Genomic DNA, 12,147 nt, shown 5'->3' on the forward strand with positions numbered 1-12,147 from the left:
AATTTTTAATTGTTTGTTTATAAACTAAATCATGCGTTAATCAATATGTAATTTTCCCAAATATTATCGGTTTCCAAAGGAAACCGTAAGTAAGTTACGGCCATTTGGAAAAGAGCTCTTCATTTATAGGTGACATGTTGTCATGTTTAGTTTTAAAGGTAAATAACTTATTGTGTAATTTCTATACAGCTTTAAAATAAGGTAGCTATTATCCCATAATGTGGAACAATATGAAGTAATTCCTAACAAATCTTTTATAATCAAACTTGAAGTATGAAATAACTATTCCATATTTCTGGACGTGATGCACCAAGGATTTGTCTTATTAATGTATCCTTAAGTACGTTCTTATCAGTAACCGTTTCAGAGCAATGTTAGAAAAATTGATTACAGGTCACTAATGCCCCACTACCACAGATTATGAAGCAATTAGGTATGACCTTGGTTAAAGATTAAAAAATGAAAATTCTTAAAAATAAAAAAAAGCTAAAATTACATATTGACTATTTCCGCTCTATGGTCTCTTTCTAGTAAGAGGGCCCTTTTCCCTCCAATCTGCAGAAGGTTCGGCCAGGCCCACAATGGAAGAGGAGGTGTGATGAGGAATGGGATCAAACTTATCTAGGATAATCTGCCCACGAACAATTTTTGGGTCTGTACGCCTGGATTTGATCTGGGTCCCCTGAGCAGTAGGCTAACGCCTAATCTTCTCGGCCATCTGGACCATGTTTAACTGGATTCTATCAGTTAATTAATTACAGATAACAGCACCTACAAAAATTTCTTAGCGTGTCCCTATTTGGCGCCTTTACCTTATTTATCGCATCCTAACAATTGATTTTCAACTGTGTTTCAAAATAAGATATTCATTCTTCAGATTATTCATTTTCGAGTTCTACTCGTTTAAAGGCATTAGGAAGTTTATATCCATCTTTCATATTAAACTATAAATTTTACTTTATTATCGAACATATGAAGATATTATAAAGAATTTACTTACAGTATTCAGATACGGTTCAGTTTGTTCTTTCATACCAATATGAACGACATCTCTATTAAGTTCATCCAGAATCGTCTTGTATTGGGAATGTGTGTTATTTACTACTTGAAACATAGTAATATTGCAATATTTATTAAACTTCTGAAAATTCAACGTGTGCACATCCTACAGGCAAAGAAAATATATATATTGGAAGGGATTTCTAAAAATTTACAGAGTTTTAAATTTGTACTTACCAGAGAAGTGAAGAAGTAATTATGATATATGTCAATCATCTGCATTTTTTCTGCCTATAAAATAAATTATTTATCAAAATAATAATATTTCAATAAGAAAATAAAATTTTATAATGAAATTGTATTGTTTACCTGGTCCAATACTTCAATAACATCAGAAGTAGGGATATCAATTAAATAGTTTCTAATATTTAATTTTTTGGTTTCCTTAAATATCTTTTGAAGTTGAGAGGGACCATCAATTTGTTTTACATATATATTAAGCATGTTACCATTTTGCTTAAATTTCTTCTCAGTTAAGAGTGCATTTAGACGAATTAATGCTGAGGAAATAAAGAAAATTTCATTTTAAACAGCAAATTAACTCCTGAATATTTTGATTCTCATCTGTGTTTAATATATCTTGATGTGGCCTAAATTTGGCTAATTTTTCCATACTTATCACATCTTGTAGGTCGAGTGATGAAACGGAGTTAGAAATCAAATCCAAAAAATATGCGCTTTTATTAACGTTCCAAATCGTTTAGAGCATCATTGTATTATCTTTATATATATATATATATATATATATATATGTCAGAATTTTCTGCTTATAGTCATCTACGCGAACTGGTTGGACTGATGAGGACTGTAGAGTCCTAAATGTATTTCCAATGTTAATAAAAGCGTATACTTTTTAGATCTGATCTATGACTCCGTTTTCATAAGTTGACCTAATAGGTGCGATAAGTCTGGAAAAATTAGCCAAATTTATCAATCAATTCTTTATTGTTTGAACCTTACAAGGGGGTTACATAAAGCTGAAGTTAGTGCAACATAATAAATTAATGTAATAACTTAGTACAAAATATTACAAAATAAAATACACTATAATAATCTTTTGAAAAACGCGATGTTTTTCCAGGATTTAAATCTTATCAAATACTTTTTCCTGCTTGCTTCAAATTTTATACAATGAAAATTTTATACACGTTCCCAAGTTTCATACTACAATTACTACAAAAATCTCTCAGAATTTATTAAAAGACTACTATTATATGCCAAAATATAGTTTTGAACCAGGGCTGCGGAGTCGGTAAAAAAACACCCGACTCCGGATAATTTTAGTACGCCGACTCCGACTCCGGCAAAATTAAATACAAAGTCATTATATGGGAGCAGAAACGCTCATAGGGAGGTCCCTTCTTTAAACTGTGAAAGGAGCCCCGGGTATTTACCCAAATACTTTTATAGTTAGCATTTTTAATATTTAACTTACATTAATATTTATTTGTATAAAAAATTATTTCTAACAAATATTTAATAAGAGGAGAAAGGGAGCAATAAAATTCTACATTTACATATTTTTATTCTACAGCATATGCACTTCAATTTTACCTTTGCAGAAAAGTTAGTCCAAATAAAAAGTGTGCGATCTAGTTATTTTAGCCCCTTGTTCAGAAAAGAAAAATATATACTTTGATCACTTAGTCTGGCTCATTCAGAAAAATAGAATATTTATTTAGAGCAGAAATAATAAAAGAACGATTTAAAAATATTCAAGTTTAATTGGGTAAAAATAATTTAACTATTGATACTAAACACAAATACTACAATGAAAACTACATATTTAATAAATTAAATTGCTGCATTTTGTATTTAAAATAAATGAATTATAACAAAATACAAAACATTTTTAAAAATTAATAAGAAAATTTATTTTATATTTTCACTTAAATAAAAAAAACTAAATTACATTTATAATTTTGAATTTTATAAAATGGTTCTAAGAAACAAAATAGCTTCAATTAAATCTTCTTTCATAGATGCCCTTAAATCAGCTTTAATTATTTTCAAAGCTGAAAATAATCTTTCCACACTGACTTGTGTTGGGGGCATTGCTGTGACAGATCTAGCTGCATCGCGAATAATTTCTGGATAAATTGAAATAGCTTCTTCTACGTTCAATTTTGATAAACGGTCATACTTTTCTATTTCAATTAGCCCATTTAAAAAATTTTGTTCAAATTTTATTTTTTCAATTTCTGCCGGGTTAGTTTCTTGATTCGTTAAACGTCTTCGCTTCACTTTGAGACGTTCTAAACTATCCAAATATGCTTCGAAATCAAGCTCTTTTTTTGGAGATGATGATTCCGAGTTGTCATTACATTCATTATTTTTATTTTCATCTTTTGATTTATAAATGTAAGGTAACGGCAACTTTTTCAAGCGAATAGCAATTTCACGAAGCTTTTCTTTCCCTGAGGCAATTTGATTGTCATTTAGTAAAATTCGATTCATTGGATCAACGTAAATAGCGGCTAACAAGATTTTATTGTCTAACAACTGAATCTCTCTTTTTCTCATTGAAGATAAAATCGCATTAGCAACAATTCCTCCAGTTTTGTCGAGCTGATGCATCAATGTTTTCCACTGTAAGAAAAAATTTCCAGGTGTCAAATCTTCAGCTTGTAACTTTAAGGTGACAGTATAAGGGTATGACAAGACACTCTCTAATTTTTCTGTTTGTTTCCATTGGTTTTCAGTTAATAAAACACTTGGATTGTCAAGGTCTTCAAGGAAGGTTTTCAATTCGAGCAACCGCTTAACCATTAAATAAGTGCTTCCCCAGCGAGTAGATTGATCTAAAATAATTCCTTTTCTAGCACGCCTTCTCAGAATAGCATCTATTTTAGGGGTTCTAGCTACAGTAGCTACTTGTCTTAATTTTGTAATGATTTTAGCTACCTGAGAGTCTTTTAATCCATCTCTTATTGCTAATTGCAACGTGTGAACAGCACATCGCATATGCTGGATTTGAAACATATTGGACGCTTCCTCCACAATATCATCTAAATATTCCTCTTTTTCTATTATAGGCTCGATTTGTGTGTCAATGGAGAATATTTCATGAATGTCTTCTAATGGAATCTCATTATCTTGATTCATTTTCTCAGTTATTTTTAACATATTCGAAGCATTATCTGTTACAATACACAAAATATTCTCCTTTTTAATTTTAAAATCTTCTAATACCTCTTGAACCAACTTCTGCAGATACTCTCCTGTGTGATGAGCCATAGTATCTTTTACTGCTAATGTCTTCGTAACAATTGTATTATTCTCATCAATAAATCGAACATTAATTGCAAAATAATTCACTCGATGACGAGTGCATGCATCCATTTTAATAAATATCAAGCGATCCTTCAGTTTTTTCCGGAGTTCATCTTTTTTCAAAACAGCCTCTTCAATTATAAGCCTTCTGATGTTTTCTCTATCTAGTGAAACTCCAAGTTTTCTCGCCATTTCACCGTTTAAGCCTAAAAAGGCTGGCCGTGAAAAAAAGATTAAAGGCACACTATCTTGCACCACCATTTCAATTATCAGATTTTTAAATTTTGCACCCGTCATTGTTACTGTAACTTTATCCGAAGCAAAGAATTTGCATACTTGTGTTTGTACTGAACTTAATTTTTGGATATTTTCTAATTTTAAAATAGATGAAGTGTTTCTACTGTTATCTTTTTCATTTACTTCTTGTAGAATTTTAGGATGTAGACGTTGCAAATGTCTTTTTAGATTACCTGCTCTTGTAGGTGCATTTTTTTTTCAGAACTAGCAAAAGCGCTAATTTTTGCTTCACATACATGTTTGCCATCATCATTTTCTACAATGCATTTACACTGATAATATTTTCCATCCGTAGTAAGTTTATAATATTCAAAAACTGCAGACTTTGAATTTGAAAATACTTTCTTTTCCATTGTGAAATTGTGAAAGGGTAATTAGGTATCTAACAATATTTAAGTATATAAAATTAGATATAACTCTTAAAAATAATATGTAGATAAATATAATTCATACTTACAAGTCACAAGTAAAATAATCTGAACTTGAGAATCGTAGTAAAAACCCTTTAAGTACTTTTTTCCGAGTTAACCCAGGTTAGACAAAAAGGACGCAAGTACGAATCCTGAATTAATCCTGAATCGGACAAGGAAGTCGGTCTCCCTCAGAGAAATAGTAGTAATGACCAAACAGCACGTGTTCATATTGGGATTATTCCTGGAACTACTGCACACCTTACTAGAACACCCTCCCCTCAAACCGATTCCCTTCGATGTTTACGTAAGGACGTCCCGCGAAAGTTCACCAAGCAGCTGGCTAAAGGTCAAATAGTTGTAAATTTTGGAGACCCCAGTGTCTCGTTACAACTTGTTTTTAATGCAATAAAATGACAAATAAAACATCTCTAACGATATATTTATTTTAAATTATTTCATATTATTCTAATATTTTTACTATAAAATTGCGTTGGGGGTGAAATTTTTCGCAGATACTTTTACATTTTAATTTTTCTATGGAAAACAAAAAAAGAGAAATGCCGGAGTCGGAGTCGACACATTTTTTTCCGACTCCGACTCCGACTCCTCTAGCCAGAAATTCCTCCTGACTCTGACTCCGACTCCACAGCCTTGTTTTGAACACATCACATTTGCAATATTGAACGTTTTACATGATAATTTATGTCCATAAAGAAATAATCCTCATACATAAAAGTTTTAAATATACGATATAATTGAAAATGCTTGTTCTTTTCCAACAAAGACCAATCTTTTTGTATGCTCTGTTCGCAACACACTCTTATAATTAATGTTTGATAGCTTTCGATCAAATGAGGACCTTGACACAGCCATAGAAAAAAGAAACCGTGTCGATTTAGCATATTTTTCAACTCCAGAGACCAATTATACGTAGAATTATTCATCGTTGAACACAATTTATATAGTTTATTATACGCTAATTTAACACAACTTTTATCATCTAATTTCAAATGTCTAATCCAAAAGTTATTATTATTATTACCGATATTCTAGGCACACCAAATTCTAAACGTAACATGTAAGCTGGAATTTTATGGTATAACATAAAAATTATTCGAAGATATAAAGCAAAGACAATTTCTATTTTATCGTAATAAGTAATTGCCCATACAAGAACAGAATAAAGTAATACAGACGAAATTATTAAACAAAATAACTTTACATAAATATAAGCAGAATTAATTTCAACTCGAAAGTGTTACCGCTAAAGCTCGAAAGCAGTTAATGTGTACATTAACTAAGGTGATCTGTGAACGTGCGGAATCAAGAGTTTTCCGCATTTTACCTAGGTAATCTGCACATTAATGGCTTCCGTATCGTTAAAGTTCGTTTCTCTCATTTCCTTTCCCTATTCCTTCCCTTCTCCCTCCACTTTTAATTTGGTTCTGCCAGTGTCTTGATGTCGCAGGTTGTTCTTATTTCTTATAATTTGCGTCGGCTGCCAGTGCGTAGCATAGCTAATTCTGTTTTCAAATTCGTTACTGCTTGTTAGCGCGTGAATTAGTGCCGTGATTTTTTAATGTAGATAAATTTAACTCCTAGTATGCAGGCAAGCACCGAATTGGTGAATAAAATGAAGAAAAGATTCTTCACAAACTTCTTTAGCGAAGATTTAAAATATAATACGTAGTGTTTTAATAACAAACCAAAGTATGATTCCATAATTGAAGATGTAAAGCGAATAAAAGTTTCGAAGAAGAAAGAATCATCTCGAGATCAGTGGCGTAGTGTGGGTGTTAGCCGCCCGGGGCGGAGGAAAATTTCGCTTCCCTCTTATTCAGGTATCTCAATTTAAAAGACTAAAATTCAGTTTCGTCACAGAATAAGTATGAAAGATTCTGTGCTCATTTCAATCGGTCCGAATCGTAGGTGTGACAAAAATATGAAATGAAATGGTTCAAATTTTTACAAGATATTATTATTCTTTATTGTGAAATTTTGCCGCCCTTAAAAGTGCCGCCCCTGCCGCCCCCACTACGCTATGCCACTGCTCGAAATTATCGAATAATTCATGTGTTGATGTGTTGACTGTACAAGGCTGTGAAAAAACTCATTGAGCCGTTGTCAGATGCGCGATAAAGTGTGAAGAAGTTTGTCCATGCCGAAGAATTGTTTGACATATTGTATTCGACTTATTTGTGAATTGGTCACGGTGGAAAAGACAGAATGATCAAGCAATTAAAAACATTTTTATAAAAACATAAACCAAGCCCAAATAAAAATGTTTTTTGGATTTATGCGAACCTTGTCAACAAAAACAAAAAAGTGCGAAAAAGGGCTTGTTGCATTTCTACAGCAGATTCCAGGTGGATCTCATCGATTACCAATCTCAACCAGATGGAAAGTTTAAGTATCTTCTCGTATACCAAGATCACTTAACAAAATTTGTTGTATTAAAGCCACTCACATCAAAACGGGTGGATGAAGTAGCCTATAACTTGCTGGATATTTTTCTCCTTTTTGGCACTCCAAATATTTTGCTTTCTGATAATTTTGTAATAAATTTGTACGTGAATTTTGTAATAAAATCTTAGAATGTGTAACACAGTTGTGGCCAGAAATCAAAATGGTTAATGGCAAACCTAGACACAGCAAAAGTCAAGGAAGTGTAGAACGAGCGAATCAAGACATTGAAAACATGCTAATTGTACTTGGATAAACTGATAGCCAAACTAACAAGTGGAGTGAGGGCGTACGATATGTACAATTCACGAAGAATCGTGCAATATTAATTGCATTCTGCAATTAAAAGAAGTCCATACGAAGCCATGTTTGGTTGTCCCGCAAAAGTGGGATTGTCTTCTTCTATTATACCACAAAGTGTATTACATTCGATAAATACTGAAGTAGACCTTGAAAAATTAGAAGATTCACAAGAGACTGTGATTATGGGATCACAGTCAAATCTTACTCAAAATGACATTCCGTTATCCCTTGCTTCCACAGAATCACCTATAGAAATACAAGAATTTATCGATAGTAATCTTAAACTGCCTTCTACACCATTGATTGAGGAATATTCAGTTACCCTGCACCTCCAAGGAATCACCTCTGCAAGTTGAAGAAGTCATCACTAAGTTACCCTCAACTTCAGCAGAATCGCCATCACAGTTTCGTACAGAGCCTATAAAGAGCACTATACAAGACATAGTCTGTATTGTTTGCTCAAAAGCAGCATCAAGTCCCCACAAGTATAAATCGTGTGATATGTTTGTTCATGTAGTTTGTGGTGAAGTAGATCCTAAAGAGGAAGNTTTATTAACGTTCCAAATCGTTTAGAGCATCATTGTATTATCTTTATATATATATATATATATATATATATATGTCAGAATTTTCTGCTTATAGTCATCTACGCGAACTGGTTGGACTGATGAGGACTGTAGAGTCCTAAATGTATTTCCAATGTTAATAAAAGCGTATACTTTTTAGATCTGATCTATGACTCCGTTTTCATAAGTTGACCTAATAGGTGCGATAAGTCTGGAAAAATTAGCCAAATTTATCAATCAATTCTTTATTGTTTGAACCTTACAAGGGGGTTACATAAAGCTGAAGTTAGTGCAACATAATAAATTAATGTAATAACTTAGTACAAAATATTACAAAATAAAATACACTATAATAATCTTTTGAAAAACGCGATGTTTTTCCAGGATTTAAATCTTATCAAATACTTTTTCCTGCTTGCTTCAAATTTTATACAATGAAAATTTTATACACGTTCCCAAGTTTCATACTACAATTACTACAAAAATCTCTCAGAATTTATTAAAAGACTACTATTATATGCCAAAATATAGTTTTGAACCAGGGCTGCGGAGTCGGTAAAAAAACACCCGACTCCGGATAATTTTAGTACGCCGACTCCGACTCCGGCAAAATTAAATACAAAGTCATTATATGGGAGCAGAAACGCTCATAGGGAGGTCCCTTCTTTAAACTGTGAAAGGAGCCCCGGGTATTTACCCAAATACTTTTATAGTTAGCATTTTTAATATTTAACTTACATTAATATTTATTTGTATAAAAAATTATTTCTAACAAATATTTAATAAGAGGAGAAAGGGAGCAATAAAATTCTACATTTACATATTTTTATTCTACAGCATATGCACTTCAATTTTACCTTTGCAGAAAAGTTAGTCCAAATAAAAAGTGTGCGATCTAGTTATTTTAGCCCCTTGTTCAGAAAAGAAAAATATATACTTTGATCACTTAGTCTGGCTCATTCAGAAAAATAGAATATTTATTTAGAGCAGAAATAATAAAAGAACGATTTAAAAATATTCAAGTTTAATTGGGTAAAAATAATTTAACTATTGATACTAAACACAAATACTACAATGAAAACTACATATTTAATAAATTAAATTGCTGCATTTTGTATTTAAAATAAATGAATTATAACAAAATACAAAACATTTTTAAAAATTAATAAGAAAATTTATTTTATATTTTCACTTAAATAAAAAAAACTAAATTACATTTATAATTTTGAATTTTATAAAATGGTTCTAAGAAACAAAATAGCTTCAATTAAATCTTCTTTCATAGATGCCCTTAAATCAGCTTTAATTATTTTCAAAGCTGAAAATAATCTTTCCACACTGACTTGTGTTGGGGGCATTGCTGTGACAGATCTAGCTGCATCGCGAATAATTTCTGGATAAATTGAAATAGCTTCTTCTACGTTCAATTTTGATAAACGGTCATACTTTTCTATTTCAATTAGCCCATTTAAAAAATTTTGTTCAAATTTTATTTTTTCAATTTCTGCCGGGTTAGTTTCTTGATTCGTTAAACGTCTTCGCTTCACTTTGAGACGTTCTAAACTATCCAAATATGCTTCGAAATCAAGCTCTTTTTTTGGAGATGATGATTCCGAGTTGTCATTACATTCATTATTTTTATTTTCATCTTTTGATTTATAAATGTAAGGTAACGGCAACTTTTTCAAGCGAATAGCAATTTCACGAAGCTTTTCTTTCCCTGAGGCAATTTGATTGTCATTTAGTAAAATTCGATTCATTGGATCAACGTAAATAGCGGCTAACAAGATTTTATTGTCTAACAACTGAATCTCTCTTTTTCTCATTGAAGATAAAATCGCATTAGCAACAATTCCTCCAGTTTTGTCGAGCTGATGCATCAATGTTTTCCACTGTAAGAAAAAATTTCCAGGTGTCAAATCTTCAGCTTGTAACTTTAAGGTGACAGTATAAGGGTATGACAAGACACTCTCTAATTTTTCTGTTTGTTTCCATTGGTTTTCAGTTAATAAAACACTTGGATTGTCAAGGTCTTCAAGGAAGGTTTTCAATTCGAGCAACCGCTTAACCATTAAATAAGTGCTTCCCCAGCGAGTAGATTAATCTAAAATAATTCCTTTTCTAGCACGCCTTCTCAGAATAGCATCTATTTTAGGGGTTCTAGCTACAGTAGCTACTTGTCTTAATTTTGTAATGATTTTAGCTACCTGAGAGTCTTTTAATCCATCTCTTATTGCTAATTGCAACGTGTGAACAGCACATCGCATATGCTGGATTTGAAACATATTGGACGCTTCCTCCACAATATCATCTAAATATTCCTCTTTTTCTATTATAGGCTCGATTTGTGTGTCAATGGAGAATATTTCATGAATGTCTTCTAATGGAATCTCATTATCTTGATTCATTTTCTCAGTTATTTTTAACATATTCGAAGCATTATCTGTTACAATACACAAAATATTCTCCTTTTTAATTTTAAAATCTTCTAATACCTCTTGAACCAACTTCTGCAGATACTCTCCTGTGTGATGAGCCATAGTATCTTTTACTGCTAATGTCTTCGTAACAATTGTATTATTCTCATCAATAAATCGAACATTAATTGCAAAATAATTCACTCGATGACGAGTGCATGCATCCATTTTAATAAATATCAAGCGATCCTTCAGTTTTTTCCGGAGTTCATCTTTTTTCAAAACAGCCTCTTCAATTATAAGCCTTCTGATGTTTTCTCTATCTAGTGAAACTCCAAGTTTTCTCGCCATTTCACCGTTTAAGCCTAAAAAGGCTGGCCGTGAAAAAAAGATTAAAGGCACACTATCTTGCACCACCATTTCAATTATCAGATTTTTAAATTTTGCACCCGTCATTGTTACTGTAACTTTATCCGAAGCAAAGAATTTGCATACTTGTGTTTGTACTGAACTTAATTTTTGGATATTTTCTAATTTTAAAATAGATGAAGTGTTTCTACTGTTATCTTTTTCATTTACTTCTTGTAGAATTTTAGGATGTAGACGTTGCAAATGTCTTTTTAGATTACCTGCTCTTGTAGGTGCATTTTTTTTTCAGAACTAGCAAAAGCGCTAATTTTTGCTTCACATACATGTTTGCCATCATCATTTTCTACAATGCATTTACACTGATAATATTTTCCATCCGTAGTAAGTTTATAATATTCAAAAACTGCAGACTTTGAATTTGAAAATACTTTCTTTTCCATTGTGAAATTGTGAAAGGGTAATTAGGTATCTAACAATATTTAAGTATATAAAATTAGATATAACTCTTAAAAATAATATGTAGATAAATATAATTCATACTTACAAGTCACAAGTAAAATAATCTGAACTTGAGAATCGTAGTAAAAACCCTTTAAGTACTTTTTTCCGAGTTAACCCAGGTTAGACAAAAAGGACGCAAGTACGAATCCTGAATTAATCCTGAATCGGACAAGGAAGTCGGTCTCCCTCAGAGAAATAGTAGTAATGACCAAACAGCACGTGTTCATATTGGGATTATTCCTGGAACTACTGCACACCTTACTAGAACACCCTCCCCTCAAACCGATTCCCTTCGATGTTTACGTAAGGACGTCCCGCGAAAGTTCACCAAGCAGCTGGCTAAAGGTCAAATAGTTGTAAATTTTGGAGACCCCAGTGTCTCGTTACAACTTGTTTTTAATGCAATAAAATGACAAATAAAACATCTCTAACAATATATTTATTTTAAATTATTTCATATTATTCTAATATTTTTACTATAAAATC

The 12,147-nt window shown here is 31.8% G+C and overlaps 1 protein-coding gene across 1 annotated transcript in view; it reads right to left on the reverse strand.

Moving 5' to 3' along the window:
• LOC111624034 (glutamate receptor ionotropic, kainate 2-like) overlaps positions 1-12,147 on the reverse strand; it is a 62,322-nt gene that overhangs the window by 26,196 nt on the left and 23,979 nt on the right. The window contains exons 4-6 of the mRNA XM_023366800.1: positions 1,369-1,559; positions 1,237-1,290; positions 1,001-1,165 (exon numbers count right to left, since the gene is read on the reverse strand). Of these exons, the coding sequence (XP_023222568.1) occupies positions 1,001-1,165; positions 1,237-1,290; positions 1,369-1,559 (410 nt within the window). The remainder of the gene's footprint in view (positions 1-1,000; positions 1,166-1,236; positions 1,291-1,368; positions 1,560-12,147) is intronic.

The sequence above is a fragment of the Centruroides sculpturatus genome, unplaced genomic scaffold (assembly GCF_000671375.1).
Source record: "Centruroides sculpturatus isolate CEXI.00-Female unplaced genomic scaffold, Cexi_2.0 scaffold192, whole genome shotgun sequence".
In the NCBI taxonomy this organism is placed as follows: Eukaryota; Metazoa; Arthropoda; class Arachnida; order Scorpiones; family Buthidae; genus Centruroides; species Centruroides sculpturatus.